At 53.2% G+C, this 18982-nt stretch overlaps 1 protein-coding gene across 3 annotated transcripts in view; it reads left to right on the top strand.

The window, feature by feature from the left end:
• MSN (moesin) overlaps positions 1-18982 on the top strand; it is a 50168-nt gene that overhangs the window by 12814 nt on the left and 18372 nt on the right. For 2 of the 3 annotated variants that reach the window (XM_044437730.1, XM_044437731.1), the window contains exon 2: positions 18723-18806. In XM_044437730.1, coding sequence (XP_044293665.1) covers positions 18723-18806 — 84 coding nt within the window. Of the gene's footprint in view, positions 1-18722; positions 18807-18982 lie in introns of those variants that run through there. The other variant, XM_044437732.1, reaches the window with a different exon arrangement.

Below are 18982 nucleotides of genomic sequence, written 5' to 3'. Positions count from 1 at the left end.
GCTTCATATTATCTTCTCTTTACAATCTGAGCAATATTTGTAGGCATCTCACAATGTACATTGGCGATATAATAAAACAGCATGAAAAGAACAGATAAGGTCAGAATGGGGGGGGGTGTCTCTTTTTCAACAGAATTAAAAGTTGGAGTTAAGAGGTGATAGAATCAGTTCTCTTGGTGCTACCAGGAAACCCCCCTCTTGAATTTACTGGCTTGCTATTTTGTACTTAGTGAAACAAGCACCTTTCGTTTCCTGTGGCTTAACAAGATGGCAGCACTGAGATGAAGAATGCAGGCCGCAGGGTGATTTGGAAAGCCCAGAGAGAAGTTATTAGCAGGCAGTAATTTCTCGCCCTCATGCCTGCACATACCTTTCTTTTAAACTTCTGCAAGTGACAAACCAGCCAGTTTCTTACTGCACTTCTAGCAGAGCTGTGTGTAAGAATGCGAGAACTGCCCCCTGCAAAAGACCGCACACCGAACTGCAGCGAGGCTGCCGGTGGCGGAGCAAAGGGCCTCTCACGGTTCCTCTGGGGCGATGCACGGACTGGCACCTGGCGCTCCTTGGAGCTGAAGCTTTTGCAGCGTCCCCGCTGAGACGTGGGCTGCATGGGTGACTGGCAGCTTGCTTGCTCATCTCTGGCTTCCTATAGAAGCGGGGATAAAGGAAGTGGGTGTCTCCATGCGTCCGTGGGGACATGAAGCTGCAGTCTGAAGACTACAGTGGGGCGAATTATGCTGATCAAATAAACATTCCTCTGTCTTGCTGCAAAGTGTTGTCCTGCGCAGGCACAAAGGGAAAGCATGCTGCACCCGGTTCTCTCTCGGCTGCTTTCAGAGACGATGCAGTTCATCCTCTTGTCCGTCAATAAAGAGCCAGGCAGTGATGGAAAGCTTGCCTCAGTGGCAGCCGAAGGCCGCTTGAACCCTGCAAACACAAGTATCATTCTTCGCAACCGATCTAACGCTGCCCGAGGCGGGCGCAGAAGCTGCTTCCCAGTGGCTGCAACACTAGCAGAGCTCTACTGGGGCGGCGAGTCCGCGATAGCGACTGAGACCCCTGCCTTGCCCTTCTGTGCAGCAGGCGCTACAAAATGGCAGCGGGGCATGCATCGCTGCGCGTGCCTCCACTCGCAGTCCCTCTCGGCCACTCTTGATTGGGGGAAATAAGAAAGCGAGCATTAAGCGTAAGAGCACAAGGCAAGGCGGGCAAGTCACGAAGTCTGGCTGCAGGCATGTGGGAGAGGGAAGGAGCAAGGATGTCGCTGCAGGAAGACTCTGGCTTCCTAGAGCGAGTGGCCTGGCCAGGGCAGCTGCCTGGGAAGCAGCCGGTGGTACTGAGCCTCACACTCGCGGTTCCACGGCGGCTGGGCTGCGGCCTTTGGCCTCTGGGAATGCTGCTTCCTCCCCTGTGGCAGAAGAGCTGCTGTGGGCAAGTCCCAGGACACGCAGCGAGCTTGTCTTTCATCGGAAGAGTTCTGGAAATTGGGAGACCACGGAAGACCCCATTTCCTCTCAGGTCCCTCCACCCTGGGTGGGGAATGGGCATTTGGGGGAGCAGGTCAAAGGGCCCGTGTTACTTCCGATTTAAAACGTGTAACTTGATTTGCTCCTACATTATCATTAGCGTTAAAAAGGATTTAAAACACAGCGCAGTTCCAGTGCATGTGCAATTCTTATCTGAGAGGCCATCCCCTGCATTTGGTGTGGCAAATATCCTTGCAGGAGAATGCCAGCTGGGCACAGACCATGTCCGGTCCCTGCCTCAGGAGGTGGTGTCCCTGCAGCGGCTGAATCGTCCTAGAAGCAGGCAGGTACAGCGGCTGAGGAAGGCGCTTCTATTCCTGCTTATGGCTGATCGGCTGGAGAGGAGCTTGGTCTAAAGGAACGGCTCTGGGGGGCCTATTTAGCCAAGAAATGGGAACCAAACCTATTCATTTAAATACGCTTAAGCAATCTCCAGCTAAACATTTGAAGAGGGAAATCTTATTCCCTGTTGTAATAATTCCCCAGAAGAATAAACATCTTATTTTTGTTCTTGTTTAAACTTCGTTTCTAGTTGTGACGTCTCCGTGATGTGTGTGCCGTAGGAACCGGGATACTCGGTTTCCTTTAGCAATGCTTTATTTTTCCAGCAGCAGATTTATAGGCTTCTGAGCTGAGGCAGCATGCTGCAGTGGTGAGGGCCGATGGGCAGCCCCCGTGAAAACTGGCAGCAAATTCCATGGACCCAGATCTGGGCTCGTGTGTTCTCTGTGTGCGTAAGGTGGATGGAGCTGTTCTGTTTCATGGCGTGCCAGTGCTGAGGTTCTGGACCGTCTGATCAGCACCAACCCAGAAATGCAGGCCTCAGAGGAGCCATTGCCAGTGGGGAAAAATGCACGTGTTCTTAGCACATGCACATGATGCTGGGGTGACTCCCTGGCATCATGTTTTGGACCATCTCTGAAGGAGTGTCCGTAAAAGAGGCACAAGAGCAAGGACGTCCATCAAAGGGGGCGGTTACTGTGCTTGCAACCATACAGAAAGAGAATTAAGCTCCACTTGTTCATGGATTTGAAATATCCAGAACTCCTCATAGATCTTCCTAAGCAGCATTTCTTTTAGATGCCATTTTGAGAAATAAAGGGCAGGTAGTAATACGCAAGCAGTTTCTATTAAATAGACTGTTCATTCTAAAATAAAATTTCATCATGCAAAGTTGCTCAATTTTCTGCTTTTGTGAAAGACAAAACCCCTTAATTTACCTTTCTTTCCCTGGGCCTTCCCACCTCTACGACTTTCCGGAGGGAAATTGCTGTATTGTTCTGTGGAATGAGTGGGACCAGGGTAGGCTAGACGGTGAAAACTGGGCTCTCTGGTTCAGAAAAGGAGTGTGCATGGCATGGGAACAGGCAATTTGGGTCTTCCCGCTTGCATTGAAATGTACGATGGCCACGGCATAGGTAGACTGCCAGGTCCTCGGACATTAGAGGACAAAGCAGTGCAGGAACACCCAGCTCCTCTCAGCCTAGGAGATGAATTTTGCTTCAGAAAATGTCCTGGGAGGGGTCACATTCTCATGGTGGGCAGGCCCAAAATGCCACAAATGCCAGTGTCCTGTAGCTCAGAGCTCTTGCAGCTGCTAACCAAGCCTTTGGAGAGGCATCGCAGCCAGCAGGACAGGGCGGGGAGCTCTCAAGGGTTGGGAAGCCACCAAATATTGGCAGCTGGGCCGAAGCACTGTGTCCATCAGGGCTGCATTTGGCTGAGATTTGATACCTCTGCGGTCGTGGCTGGGACGTTTTAGGGAAGCTTGGCTTTGGTGCTTCACTACAAAGCACATGGGGACATCGAGATCAGTCACAGGACATAGAAACAGAGGGAGTCAGAAGGGGCTTCCTGGGCCATCTAGTCTGACCCCCAGCTCCAGCTTGGCCCTCGCAAGGTGGACTGTGAGAAGGACATTTGGAGCTGCTTGGCCCGGGGCAGCAGACAAAGATGGCAGGACGCCCATCTCTGTGGGGGTCGGTTGCAAGCCCTCCAGCAGCTGCCTGAAACAGCGGACACTATACCGTACTTCTACATTCCCTTTTTCACAGTCCTACCACACATCCTAGCAACCTCAGCACACGTCATTTTCCGTTCCCTATTAAATGAAGGCTTTTCACTTAAAGGAAGCACCTTGCAGCTTCCTTCTGGCACTTTACGACTTCTCTCTGGCATTTTGGACTTCTGTTGGGGTGAGCAGCTACGTGAAAACATGTGACCGAACAGCAGATAGGGGGCCCCGGCAGTATTAGCGAACTGAGCGCCTTCCGTGGTAGGATACTTAGCGGGGCAGCTTGAGTTTGCGGGGTCGGGGAGTGGGAGGAGAGTGCAGCCTGAGTCCTTGGGGAAGGAGGTGCTGCCTCCCACAGGTCCCCACGGAGGATGCCAGGGGCGTGTGGTGTGAGCTAAATAGATGGCGTCTGTTGTGGAAGAGGGCCGGGCAAAGACGAGCCAAGGGCTGTGTGGCCGTGGTGGTGAGGGCAAAGTCCGCCTGCGCTTCCCACAGGTTTCCCAGCTTCTCCAGTTCCTCCACTGCACAGAGCTACTACCAGAGAGAAGCTCTTCCAAGTGTCCTACTAATTTCAGGGTGGGGGCAAACGCTTGTTGAGAGGACGGGGATCTCTTCTGGCCTGCACGCTTTGTGTATGGCCACCCACTGTATCCATACACTCTCGATCCCACCCACTCAAATTGCAGCCCGTTTGCTCTGCCCCGTGAAGCAGTGGGAGACACGGAGGGCTGAGCCGTTCTTTTCCTGGCGCGTCCCCCGGGCGTGGGCCCCAGCCAGGCAGTGCCGGCAGCCGTGACTGAGCTTTTGACCGCGTGAGATGCTGCCTGTTTCACAACCCCTTCGGTTGATCTCCCATCGTCTGATTCCCCTTTCACCACTTTGGAGAGGCTCAGAGGCTGGGTGAGATTCTGTGGGCATCGTTTTCTCATCCCTGGATAAAGAGTGGAGACCTGCAAATCACTCATAGGCTTTGTTGCTGTGGGCTGAAAAAATACTGAGCTATTAAGTCTCCCTGGATGGGTTGCATGGGAGAGGCAGCCAGTCAGACCTGGGCCTGCAGTGGCGCCTCCTGAGCAAGTTGGGGCGATGTCAACCATCAGGCAGCTCTTGTGGGTGTCAAAGGAAGCAGTTTCTCTGCCCTCGCCGAGAGAAGGCGGAGAGCCATTTTGATGCAATTCTGTCTCGGTGCTCCAGAGTTAAGGCATCATACAGCCTGCTGGGCACAACAGCCTGGTCGGAATACTTCTGTTAGCAATCACGCAAAGGGGTGCTGGATTTGGGGCTGTGGAAGATGCTTGATTTGAGGACATGTGATGCAGGAGGCTCAGTGAAGGAAAGCAGGATGGAAGACCTGGGGGGAATCCTGTGTATGCTGCAAGTTGGGATATAAATGATGGGTTGTTTCTGAAAACTCTAGAGATTTTAGGGGTTAAACAACCCAGAGTTAAGCCGTGGTTTGTTGTTGGATCAATCCAGGCTTGTTTAGCCCATAATCAACCCAAAGTTTCTGATTTCTTAAATCACAACACAACCTGGGAACAAGTTGTTCCTTGGTTGTTAATTAAAAGTGGAAACAACAAGCACTCAGCTTCACTCATCCCCACAGTTCTGGGCTAAGCAATCTGGGAATTGCTGCAATGAACCATGTCATTGATTTTAACAATGCTTCAGGCTGAAATTCTGCTTTGATCAGAATCTGGTAGGCTGGACAGGGGATCAGCTCACCCTGCTTTGCAAAGCTGACAATGGCAGCGGGGGGCGAGGCTGCCAGTTGGCGGTCCTTTCCTAATTCCCTCTTGTGTTTCCCCCAATAAATGCCCGAAGCCCCGGAGAGCTGCAGCCCCTGGTGCTGACCAGACTGGACTGGGCTGGCCAGTGGTCGGAGGCAGCTTCCCAGGCTCCTGTGCTCCAGCTCCCACAGAGAGCTGCCACGCCTGTGCATCTTGTGCGCTGTTCATGACTTGCACATTTCCAGAGGAGTAGCCATGTAGTCTGGCCTATAAAAGCCTATGCCAGAATAAATTAGGCTCAAGACTTAAAAAGGGAAAGGACACCAAGCAGAACTATGTTTGCACAATTCCTCTGCTTCCGTGGCTGTTCCTTTTTCTGAATTTTAAGGTTGTCCTCTCTGTTCTCAATGCAGGAGATGCCAACCCTAGAGATTGGGATCCATGATCAGTAGGACTTGCAGGCTACAGATGCTGACCCCAGCCACCACCAGCCTGGCGAAGTCTCAGCCAAATCCTAGTCCTCTTCCTTCCTCCCTCCCTCCCTCCCTTCCTCTGCTTGAACCTGAGCCAACTAATGCTGCTACCGTATTTATATGGAAATGCTCAGATCACACACAGGTTACAGAGGTGTTTGATAACAGCTTGCACTTATTTTTAACTTGCACAGCCTTTCCCTTTTTAGTCTGACTTTTCTGATGTCAGCCTGTAAAGCCTGGCTCAGGAATGCCATGCTGATGAAATGCCACTTTGGGGCAGCACGGTGATCGTTGCGGCAGTTGGCCTGAGAGTATTGGCTGCGTTGCTGAAACACCTGACTCTAGACCGCATTTGCCTGACTGGTGCCTTCCATACTTGTTGGACAACAACCCCCATCCCTAGTGGGAGTTGTCGTCCAACATGTCTGGAGGATGGCAACTCCAGCAAGACTGCCTTGTGGAACGCTGCATTCGGCTACAGAGCTCAGCCTGGTTGCGGGTTGTCATATGCATCACTGCCTGCAGCTGCATGTTTACCCTTGTTCTGAGTATCTTTCGTATATGACAACTTTCTCACACCTGTATACTAAAATTTGTGCCTGTGTGTAGTTTCCAGCCTGCCCTTCTGGGTGGCTGCCGTGAGAGCCAACGGGAGCTGGGTAGACATCGAGGGCAGCCCAGCGAAGGTCGGTTTGGTCGGAGGGGCTTTGCAGCCGGGCCCGTGCAGCTCGGACGTCGTGGGCAAAGCACTCAGCCTGCAGAACTGGTCTTGGAAGGGTGTTGGCTGCCATGAGGCTGGATAGCTTTAAACACAGATTGAACGGAATCTTTCACCATAAAACTGGCACACTCAGATGCCCAAATGTTAAACAGTGTACAAAAATAAATGGGAGGAGGATGCACGGTTTGTGTTTTCAGGGACTTTGGTGGGAAGGTCCCGAGCCTGCGCTAGGCGTTTTAGCAGCCACGGCAGAGGTGGCCAGTGTGGTTCTCTTGAAATATTTGGAATAGTTCTCCTGATCCTTGGCCATTGCTGGGGCTTACAGGACCTGCAGTCCAGGTCCTGCTTGCTGGGGCTTACAGGACCTGCAGTCCAAAGCAGCTGGAGGGCTCCCGCTGGCCTGTCCTGCTGCTGCCTTATGGGATACAGACAGCAGTAGCTTGTGCTGCTCTTCTCCTGGGAACAGACGGCACACGCGTGGCTGCCTTGCGAGCAATCTTCACGTGGCTCCTGACGTCATGTGCCCAAAGGAATCGCTGGGGACTTGGTTGTGGGTGCGCAGAACCACATGGGGCTGGATCACACACTCAGGCACACCTTTGTGCTTTGCTGCAGCTTGAGCCACGCAAACCCGGGACTCATAGCTCTCGTGAGGGGTGAAACGTACTTGCGTGATCCAAGGTCTCGTCTTGTGTTCTGCCAGCATTGTTGATGCTCACATAACTCATGGACCCTGAGCTCACAGGAGATGACAGAGCATGACAGGGCACTGAATATGCAAATTCCACGCTTGTGTGCCACCAGGGCTTAAATTAGCAGGTGGTCTCCAAGGTGCAAGTCTCTGACATGGTTCAAAGGATCAGAACAGCTCGCCACAGTGAGTGCCTCTGAAGACCTCTGCTTCTGCCTTTGGCATGGCTTCATGTCCTGTGGACCCTTGACGGAAAGGCTAGGACTAGAAACCTGTTGTGGAGCACGAGGAGTCAGGTCATCCTTCTCCAAGCTGGTGACCTCCAGATGCTTTGGACCCAGGTCCCATTAGCCCCAGCAAACATAGTCAGGAATTCTGAATTTACTCTTTTGACCAGAGCAAAATAGCCCACTCAGAGGCTGCTCCCAGGAAACGTCTCTGAGGATCCCAGAAGTGCTTAGTGCAGGATGACCCAAGGGTGAAAGAGGACTCTGGAAAAGTCCTGAAACTCGGGATTCTGTTGGAATCGAGGAAGTGCTGTGCATCAGTTGCGGTGTGGGCAACTGTGTGAAGTCCGCGCAGAGCAGCTGGACACGTGCTCTGCTGCTTCGGGCACCTCTGAGCCCGCGTGTGGCCATCAGTCCCGGCTGCCCCCACCCGCGCATGGCTGCGCTGCCCACGTCACAAAGGGCCAGAGCTGTAACTTGAGTGCAGGATGTTGCTGCGCGCCACGCCTCTGTTGCTGCTTCGACGGCCCTAAAACGGCTCTGGCAGCAGAAAGACGCAGCAGAGCACTTCTTCTTTCTGGAAGATGGTGCCACTCCCAACGCCAGTCTGGTGGATCTGCACTGGACTCTCCCCTGCCGCTTTAGAAATAAAAGCTTGGAAATGAACATGTTAAATGGTCGGGGAAATGGGCTTCTCCGATATAACCATTTCTGGCTAAAGATATCTTTGGAGAGAGACCTCATAGTCTAGGCAGCCCTGGTGAGTAAGTGTTAGTTATTTCCGAGCGATGTGGCGGCCGGGCAGTTACTCAGAAGAGCTGATGTGCAGTCCAAGTACTTGGTGTGCCCCACCCAACTCCAGTCTCTTATACAGGATATTTTTAAGTTCCCTCCTGAGAAAAGCTTTATTGCTGCATCTGCATGCGCAAAGCCCCGCTCTCTGACCAGTTTGCCTGAAAGGCTCACGGCTTCCACAGAAAGCAAGCACTGAGCAACGTCTGAGTTGGGCACAGCCACGGGCAGGTTAAAGGGAACCCAGAGCTGCCTCCATCAACAGTGATTTCCAGAATCTGCCAGTTCTTTGGAACGCGTTGTAAATATTGTGTGCATATGGAAGAGTAGAAATCATTCTAAAAAGACTGACACAAACCCAGATAGGACTCACTAAGCTGAAGGCACTTCTCATGAATGAATTTGCACACTTACATTTATTGATAGGATGCCATCAAAGATATTATCAAACGACTTTTCCTACCTTGGTGGCGGGATGATTTATCAGGGGCCCAAGCCAGTTGATGAACACAGAACAGATGCTAACGGGCAGATAGCTGCCCAAATGGCATTATTTTCCATAGGCGGCCTGTGTGGCATTGTGCCCCTTTCAACTGCACACGGAGCCTGTTGGCTAGCTGCGTGCCAGCCCTGTGCACAGATAAAAATGAGCTATTATTCTTCCCCACTCATTCCAGGGATGTCTCTGTATCCAATTTCTGTAACGGGGGAGATGCCAAGAGAAAAAAACCTGTGTTCCGCCACAGTCGGTATCACCATTGCATTTTTATGCTCATCTTGGTTGCAAAGGCCAGCCAGGAAATCATACTTGAGGGGATGTCTGAAAGCTGGGCCATTGAGGGGCTCTCTTTACCCTGTACCCCACATTGGATGCCATCTTGTCATAAAGATGCACGATTCAAGGCTAGTCCCACTGGCAGCAGCTCTGGGTTGCTTTGCAGTCTTCCTGCAAGCACAGCGCTCACCTGCAGTGTATGAGCAGATGTTTTTCTGGGACATGGAAGGGCAGGAAGGAGAATCACCCAACTCTGCCTATTATTTCCCACCCGGCTGGGGGCCGTTTCTGTGTGACTTTCCAAGTCTAATTGGAACACCTGCACCCCACCTCCCTGCTCGCCTTCTTCATCTTGGGACTCTCCACACTCATCCTCCCCATTCCCCACCACCTCACCGTGTCCTCGGTAGCATTTTGCCTGATCAGGTCTGGGCGGCTTGCACATTTCTGTGATCATGTGGGTGCCCCAGTAAAGTCATCACACCGATTTGGCCTTAGGTGGAAAGAGGGAGGGGTAGCGTTAGATGAGGCCCAGCCAGCCAGTATTGCTCTCTCATACGCAGATACAAAGACAGTGCGACGAAAAGCAGCGTAGACATCAACACGCTAACATCCCGTACCGATGATGCGCCAAACCCACTTCATAAAAATAGGTGCTAAATCGATCAAATGTTCCAGGAATGCGAGGAGCAGGTTTTAGGCATCCTAACTGGGCACTGAAAGGAATCCAGCACTGGTGCCAGGTGGTCTTTCCTGAAGAAAGAATTCCAAAACACGGGCCACAACCGAGGAGACAGCCTCTCCTGTGGACACCCGCTAAATTCCTGGAGGACACCCACCCACCTACTGTGGAGGAGGGCCTCTGTGGGGTATATCAGAAGGAAGGTACAGGGTTGGATCCCAAGTTGCGAGCAGCTGCATAGGTCAAAGCCAGCATTATTTTAAATGGGGGTTGCGAGGCCATGCAGAGGAGCCAGGACAGGTCCGATGTGTCCAAATGCCTGGTCCCAGTCAAACTTCACTGCCGCGGCTTGGACCAGCTATCGTTTCCAGACCATTTTATCTATACATCTGTCCCAGGCATGGTGGAATCACTTCTAAACTCCCCCAGGCAGCCTCTTTCAAACCATCCTTTGTATTGCCTGACTTCTTCTCTGAGCCCCAATGTCTGTTATCAACAGGAAAGCAAGGGGAGGCTGCTTGAATTTTCTGTTTGTGACAAGGGAAATGACAAAAATAGAAGAACTGCATCCTCACCGAGTTCGTGAAGGCGTGTTGCAATGCATCGTGCCATAAGTACATGAACTCACGTGTCACAGGGCTGTGATGCCTGAGCTGATGAAGCCATGGCCACTCAGTCGCCTCGGGCTTCACGGACCACTCCTGGGCAGCAGAAGGCGAGTGCTCTCTGCTACAGTTTGCACAGGCAGGCAGCCCGAGCGGCTGAAGAGCCACCGAGGTGGTTTGCAGCGGTGTAAAACAATACGAAGAAAACCTCATAGGAGGCAAAACAGTCAGCTGCACATTTGGGGAGGCTAAATGACATCTCTGCTAAAAGCTAGGACCATTGGAGCAACAGATGAGATTGTAGTGGCCTGCAGAGGGAAGCAAGTCGCCTCGGTGGCTCCGTGGTCCAAAGGCAAACTCCCACGGGACCTGCGGCGCTTGGTGAAACTGAGGCTGGCGGTTCTCCCACATGGGCCCTGCAAGGGAGGTCTTTGCCTGTGACTAATCCTTTTTGACCAGGGTCATGCTGGTGTGTGTCTTGCAGCCCTTGAGCCTGGAATCCCACATCCTTTTGACTAGTTGCAGCTCCCAGCCGCAGAGCAGGCCATTCAGGGGACGGGAGGAGGCCAGGCCTCACCATGCATGTCGTGAGCAGAGCCGGCTGGAGCCGGGGGTCAGACTAGATGGCCCGGGTGACCCCTTCTGACTCGCTCTGTTTCTGTGTTTCACCAGGCACCTGATCCTCCACAGGAGAATCGCAAGCCGGACACCCTTCCTTTAAGCATTATGGGGGAAGCTTCCAGGCACAATAACAGGCTGCTGAACTCTGCACCAGACAGCAAATTCGCATCCTTGCAGGGCATTTGTCGCGGTATGCATGAACTTCATGCAACAATGGGTCCATTCAGGCCTCACTGCCTCCCAGCAGCCTCCCCTCCCTGCCCCGGGTTCTAGCTCTCTCTTCCTAGGCTCATAGTTGGCCGGCTTTCTTCCCCCCCCACCCACTCCTTCCACACGGGAGGAATCCTGTCCTCCTCTCCCGCAAGCGTGGAGGGAAGGCTGCGTCCTGCAGCGAATGTGCAAGCAGCTTCTGCAGGCTGAGGCTGGAGCCCAGGATGGCCGGGGGCTGGAGGCTGAGGGTTTGTGCACTGCCAGGAATGGGAGGGAGGGAGGGAGGGAGGTCTTGAACTGGAGGAAAACGCGAGCTGAGCAAATACATTAATGCCCCAGGAGGTGCTACCAGAGCTGCCTCGGCTGCCCTGGTTGGAGGCGTCGTGCCGAGGCACCGCTTTTCTCATGAATGAAACGCTAGAGCTGAGCGCTCCCCAGCCGCCCCCTCACGCTGCTTCCAGCTTGGTGGCTGGGCGAGAGCAGAGCTGGCTTATGTCATGCAGCCGAGCTATTGCACAGGAAAAGCGACCGCAGCGATGCAGCTCTCTGCAGACTGGTGTGCCCAGCCGCCGCTTGTGATGGCTGCTGAAGCTGGCGGGGAGCGCTGCTTCCCCCTTCCATGCAAACACGCGCCGGCCCTCTGGGTGCCACGGCTGTGCAAGCAGCGCCCATCCTGCCTAGTGGCACCCGAAGCCGTGGCATCGGAGCGGCTCTCCTTCTTCCCAACCTGCCCGCGCAGCCGCCTGCAGGACTGGGAGCCTGGCTCCGTTTGGCCCCCTTGCCGAGTGACCGAGCTTTGGGGCCCTTCCCGCAGCGGTTCTTCTTTGGGCGGTCTGGAAAGGGGATCAGCGTGTCTCCTGCCGGAGGCGGCTGCTTGTGTACCCCGGGCTGGTGCTGTTTAGCTCAAGGCTATGAAAAGCCCCCCTTCAGAGGGGGCTTGATCTAATCAAATGCCATCCTGCCAGCAATTGCCAGCATTCTCACATGACGCAGGGCCGGGGTTGCTCACCGGGCACACAAACATCAGGGAAGACGTGGGGCAGGGGATGGGCCCTCGCTGGAAGGGGGCAGAGGTCTGCAAGTGTCCCTGGAGCCGCAGCTGCACGGCGAGTCTGCTCCTACACGTGAGTGCTGCCAGGGCCCCAGCGACCTGGACCACAGCCGCTCACATCCGCGTTGGCTGGTGCTTGCGGCCACTGTGGTGCAGCCCCTCTCGGGGCAGCAGGTTCCCCCACGGGCCAAGGGAAGCTCCAGTGCCCGCAGCGCATGTCCTCACGGTGCTGCAGAAGCGTACAAGGCACAGCTCTGAAGCTGTAGAGTTAACCGGGGCTCTTCAGAGTTCGGTTGCCTTGGAGATAAACAAGGCCTGCTGCTTGCGGTGGAGCACTGCTACCCAGCAGAATTAGGGTCTGTGCAGTGCGGCTGAAGAGCGAGCTGTAGCGCTGCGGTTTAATGGCGGGTGGAACGTTAAGCCACAGGATAAGGGGCTGCCAGCTCGTGTGGCAAGTGGAAATGGCTCTCAGCTCTTTCCTGAACGGAGCGGCACCCCCCCCCCCATGTCCGAGGGATGCCTGGGCCAGACTGGGGGTGGCCAGGCAAGGGGGGGGTGCAGCTGGCCCAGCATTCTGTTTCCAGAGGTGGCCATCCAGATGTTTCTGGGCAGAGCAGGAGCGAGGCAGGAAGGCAACGACATGAGAGCCCTTCTTTCGAGCATTTGGAGTCCAGAGGCACAGTGCCTCTGACCTTGGACTCTGTACGTCCTTGTAGACCTGCCCTCGGTGGCCTTCAAGACATCTAAGCCAGAAGGACCTCCACCGCTCAGCATGGCAGAAGAACCCATAAATTTTGCATCGTGTGAAGGACTTCAGTGTGCCAACCCTACTGCCCATTGCGTGGAATTGTCTTAGAATACCCGCCAGAGCGAGCCGCACGTCGCGTGTTGCTGTTTGGCGCAAGAGGGTAGTGGAGCGAGTTTGACCTTGCCTCTGCCCCCCACCTTCCCAAGTTGTTTCCCGCCAGAGCTTGAGGAAGTGGGGCGCGGTGTACGGAACAGGCCTGTGGGGCACCAGGAGGGGACTGGGGCATACGCCTGGGCTGCAGCTCTGCCGAGCTGACTGAAGGGTGGGCAAAATCTCTCTGTGTGTCCCCCCAACACACACACACAGCTTGGAACGATCCAAGGTTCCTTTTGTTGGAGCTGAGCTCTAGAGGGGGCTTGGAAGCCAGGGCTCTGTGTGTGTGTGTGTGTGTGTGTGTGTGTGGAGGGGGTGCGTGTGTGTGTGCCTGCAGTAGGTGAGGCTGCAAAGTATACCAGGAATGGAAAACTTTTTTAAGGGCCCTGTTATGAATAGGCTTACCAGATAGTGGTACCAGGCACGACGGAGCACATGTCCTCCCATGAGATAACACCAGAGAAGCGGTGAGGAGAGGGGCCCGTGGGCGGGCAGTGATCCCTTTCGCAGCTTCGCAAGAAGGCCCCTTTCTTTCTTGCAAGCAGCGCTCATAGTCCAAGAAGCATTTTGCATAATGCTGGGCACATTTTAAAGAGGGGCTCCATCAGAAAATCTATTTTGAAGCTGTAAAACAGAACAGAATCAAGAATATCTAGCAGAACTTGTGAAACTTTTTTTAAATTGTGATTATCTTTAAGGAGGAGGATGGGTAAAGCATTCTGCTCATTCGATGATTTAGAAATATAAGAAATACTTCTATGCATACATACATGCGGAACTTGCCCTTATCATACCTGCAGGAAGAGCAGCCCCCAAAATATGCTATTGCTGAGGACCCAAAATAGATTTTTATTTTATATCCTGACAGCAGCAGCCCTCAAAAATCAGAGGCACTCCTATACGCTCTTGCAGCTGAACAATCCAGCACCCTCTGCATGTTTTGGATTGCACTGTCCATCATCCGAGCCAGTTGTTGAGGATTATGGGAGGGGTGGTATTCCATGAAATTTGGAGGATGCTGGCCTAAAAGCCCACATGAAAAGCCATACGACCAAAGGCCCATCCAATCCGGCACTCTGTCCACACGGTGGCAAACCAGCTGCCTGCGGGGTCCCTCAAGTAGGGTGGGTGGGTGGGTACCCTCCCCCTGCCCAGCTCCTCAATACCTGGGGCATGCAGGCAGGCCACCTCTGGCCAAGGAGGTGGCCCAGAGCCAGCAAGGCTGGTAGCCATGGGCAGCCTCCTCCCTCGTGAATCTGCCCAGTGCCTTTTTAGCACCATCCAGACTGGCGGCCATCACCACGTCCCATGGCAGCAAAGTCCACAGTTTAACTAAATGCTGTGTAAATAAATATTTCCTCTTATCTGTCCCAAACCTCCCACCAGCCAGCTTCATGGGATGACTCCAGGTTTGAGTGCCATGGGAGGGGGCGAGAAACCCTTGCCCCTGCCCCTTTCTCCACACCGTGGTGTATTTTAAGCACCTGTATGGGCTCCATTAGTCGTAGCCGCTCCCCAGAGGGGGCCTGGCCTGCTCAGGCCCCCTGTCATCTTTGTTGCTCTTCTCTGTACTCGGGAGACTGCCGCAAAGGCTGCACCCAGACAATCTGGCTACTTCCTGTACAGATTTCCTGTAAATCTCTGCCTCCAAACTGGACGGGAAGGTGCTTAATGCCAATTCTTCTTCTCAAAGGTTTGCTGTGATAGCACAAACGCAGACGGCAAATCTCAGAAGTATGGATGGGCTACCGTTTTAGCACAGTGGAGAAAACTCTTCACAGGATAAAAGATTGCATGAGATGCGTCTTTTGAAGGCACACCCCATTAGATTTCTGTAAGGACTTGAAACATGGTCAGCCTAAACTGCTGTTAGTCATTCTGTCCATTCTATGGCTTTCCTTGAACAAAGCTTTTATCCCATTATGTGTCTTCTGCTTTATATGTAACATTTTTACACCCTAGTGTGTTATGTTATTTGTCACAGTAGTTAAGAAAACTGGAGGAAGCATCCTCAAGGAACGTCCAGGTCATGTTGGGAATGTTTGATGAATGCTACGTTTGACTTACACTTTTAATGTAAAATGAGAATGAAGGAAGCTTGGTGAGGTTCTACATTTTTGTGCCAGACTCTTCAGACCCTCCTTTTATTGTGTCAGGGCAAAAGCCTGGCAGCGACACGTATTTTGCGCTTGATTGTCCCCAAAGGGGGCAGGAGGCATTCTGGCCTAGGAGATCACAGAGAAATCCCCGTTCGGACAAAGGCAGTCTTGCTGTGCTACTGTAGACACAACTTCCATGATTGCACACACAGAGAAAGGAAGGAATGCCACAGCAAGTGCTCACCAGCAGGCTGTGGGAAGAGCCGGGCTTTTGCTCTTCCTGTGACTGATGTCATGAAACTAGACAGTGTGTCAAGTTTCCTTTCCTCTGGGTGTGTGCCTGGAGCCGCTGGGGCTGGGGGTGGCGTCTGATCCTCTCTGTGCCCCGAAGGCGGCCAGTAGCTTGAAGGAGGGACAGCTTCTTCTCGCCTTTGTTCAAGAGATGGTGCCACGAGGGAAGCAAGGGGAGGCTCTGGGTGCCCCACAGGGTGGGAGGCCATGGCATGCCTCCCAGCTTATTTTGCCTCTTCTCTTGGAATACTAGCACCGGTATTTTCCAAGATGCCTGGATGGCTCCTCCAAAAACGGAGAGTGGGAGGAACATCTTTCAGGCTGAGGGGTAAACTGCATTTCGGAGAAGGGGGCGGGGGCAAAGGCAAAGGGTGGAGCTAAAGTACAGAAGGCTCAAAGCAATGACTGCCAGTCATGGTGACTTAGAGGGGAGAGGGCTTCCAACCTTCTGGACTAGGGCACGAGGGTTGCAAAAGCCTGGAAATCGGGGAATTGCCAGTGGTTGGTGAAAGGAAGCAGGGCCAGAATCGGCCTGTGTGCCTGCGTTCCTCACCTGCAATGAAATAAACTCCAGGTAGTCTGTGAATTATGTCTCGTCTGACTGGGAGCAGGTAGGATAGTCCAAGCACTGCAGTGCAGAGCTGCACTAAACTCACAGAATAAAATACCTGTTCCTTACTTGGAAACATCCTAATTTGTCCAGAATGCTCTTTATCTGTTTCAGTTTCCAGCACTTTGCTGCCGACTTTGGGACTTTCTGTAGGGCAGGACATGGAAGATAAAAGCTTGCCTTAAAAAGCTGAAAGATGAAATGCTGAGCCAGGGATTTCCGTGCTGCAGAACCTGTGGACAAATGGGCAAACGCTTGTGTTGCATGTATGCATATTTCGCGAACTTTGCAGCAAGAATGGCTTAGCAGAGCTAGCAGGCAGCTGTAGTTCAGTGTGCACAGAAGGCACGGGGGCCATTTCAGAAGATGCTTGCAGAAGTGGGGCAGTGTCACGGCCAAGCAGACAATTCCTAAATGCATCTGAGCAGGCGTCTGGGACTGTTCGCAGGTGGCCTGTGCACACACCGTTTCCACACTCTCGCCACCCCTTCCAGTGCTTTCTCACATGCACAGGCCTTTTCCAGCCCAGCCCTGTGGCCGATTCACGCAGAGAGCTGTGGCTGCGATTTTCCCTGTCTCAGCTCTGCGAAGGGAAATCTCCAGTCTGCTGTAGATGAGAAGCAAGTCTTTTCCTGCACGAGAAAGGGCCAAGGCCTGGGGTAGGAGCTCACTGGGCTGGACAGGGCCTGGGGATGATGGGATGACATATCCCCATGCCTGCATGTTTTGTTGACGAAGCCTGGGGATGATGTGAGCTGCAGTCCAAAACATCTCTAAGAGCGTAGTGCTTAAGGCAACCCCAGAAGATGGACCCCCATCGCAAGGGGGAGTAGCTTGACTGAGGCCACTTCCCATGTGGGCAGCAAAGCCCAGGCTGAGCCAGGGGCCTCCTGGCTGCTGTGCAGCACTAATGCTCCTTAAGAGGCGCCTGGCCCCTCACCAAAACAGTTGGGGGGCTGCGATGACTGGGTGTCCTTGAGCTGATGGTTCAATGCTTTAAACAGCAGGTCGTTTCTGTCGTGCCACTTCTTGCTGAAGTTGCTGCAAAACGTACTGTTGGGCAGGCAGACTGAGATCCCACAGAAACAGGGACTCACCCACCCCAGGACGGGCATTCAGGCTGCCACAGCATCTGGGAGGCTCCTTCAACTCTGGCTTCTGAGCTTGGGGGGCTTTTTATTCCTCGCTTGGCTGTGTGCTGACCTCTCTGTGCCCTCGTAGCCCACTGAACTGCGTGCGTCCCCAGCCTTCGCCAACCCAGGCACGGGGGGCTGGAACTGCAGTCCTTTGTACTCGGTGGACCCTTTGGCTTTTAACCAGCAGAAAGAAACCCGACTGCTTCTGGGCCATAGGCTCTGCTTTACTTCTGATTCAGTTGGATCCCTTGGAAAGTTGACAGGGCTTGATTCCCACGAAGGCAGCCCAGTGACGGAGGACTCTGTGGGCTTTCTGGAAGTGCAGGGCCCCCTGGAGGGGTTAGGCCAGCTGCTGGTGGGGGCTGAAGCTTCCCTTCTCGAACTACCAAGCCCCAAGGACAACCTTTTGGGTGGCTCTCCAGGCCTAGTGAAGAACGAGCAACAGGCTGGTCCCCTCCCCTCCCGGACCCTCCCACTTGCCCGGATGCCTTCAGAGGACGTGTGAGCGGATGCGGCTGCTTCTGCTGCAGCAGATGCTCAGTGGGAAGCCCCCTTTCTGCCTCTATCCGAAGGAGGTGTGGGCACTTTTCCTCTATCACCAGGGCATCTCAGAGCATCCCAAGAACTTTGATCTTCTGGTTGTTTCGCCTATTACAATGTTGCATGTAGAAAGGGAAACAGAGCAGACATGTGTTTTTCCAAAACAAAAATATCTCAGCAGTATCAGTGTTGTTGAACCTTCAGGCCATGCCTAATTTGGTTGTTTATGGATATACAGATGGGAAGAGGGAGTGTGCTTCCTTTTGCTCCATTTGGACGGTGTAGATCAGTGCCTTCTCCACTGAATTGTTCTTATCGATGATTCTTGTGGTGTTGTAATTGTGTTGTATACTGCCCGGAGTGCTCCAACTTTGGATGGTGTTGCAAGTAAATAAAGCAAGCGAGCTTCAGCTCGTGTGTGGGACTCCATGGGAGAGAGAAGCCAGTAGGGCTGGGGTGGGTGAGAGGGTTAATTTGCGTACAATGGCAGACGCAAACAGTAGCACCTGCCATTCACGCTGCAATAATGCTGCTGTTGGCTGGACTTGGGATCACCTAACCTGGTCATTTTCCTGGCCGTACTACGAGAGAGATTCTGGGGTAGACCAGCACTTTGTCAAGCACCTTTGGTACCACTTTCTCAGGCTAAGTGGTCCCTTCTACCAGGTGCCACACGGGTAGTGAAGTAGTTCTTTATGCACATCCAAACTGCTTTTCACGGATGCATGTGGAATAGCCCCCTCGGTTCCCCCCATGAGCAGCGTTTCTGAATGCATTCTCTTTTTACACTCAAACTCTTTCACTCTGAGGGTTGTGGGAAAGGTTGAGGGTGGGTGTTGCGCAAATTACAACTTTCTAGAAGAGCAGCTTGACTGACTTTTCTTCTCCACTTCTCACCCACACTGGACTGGACCCGAATGCAAACAACCTCCAGGGCATGGCTCCTCTGACTGAGTGCAAGGGCCGATGTGGGCTTGTGTAGCATGAATCTGGAGTATTAATTCCGCCCTTTTCCTTATTCCAGATCAGTGTGCGAGTTACCACTATGGATGCTGAGCTGGAATTCGCCATCCAGCCCAACACGACTGGGAAGCAACTGTTTGACCAGGTAAGAGGACTGTGTCCCAGGATCTGTGTACACACCGACTGCCTTGTTGTCCGCTGAGCTAACACTGGATGTCAGCATTTCACCAAGTAAGGAACAGGACTCTGCGAACTCGTCTTCTATGTGCAAATCTCAGTGTTCTGAATGGGCCACCAAAACCGTGTGGTTAGACAAGAAAG

Source organism: Varanus komodoensis, unplaced genomic scaffold (genome assembly GCF_004798865.1).
Source record: "Varanus komodoensis strain SLA01 unplaced genomic scaffold, ASM479886v1 scaffold31, whole genome shotgun sequence".
NCBI lineage: Eukaryota > Metazoa > Chordata > Lepidosauria > Squamata > Varanidae > Varanus > Varanus komodoensis.
Note: the sequence above shows the minus strand (reverse complement) of the source record. Positions and strands in the feature narration are given on the sequence as shown.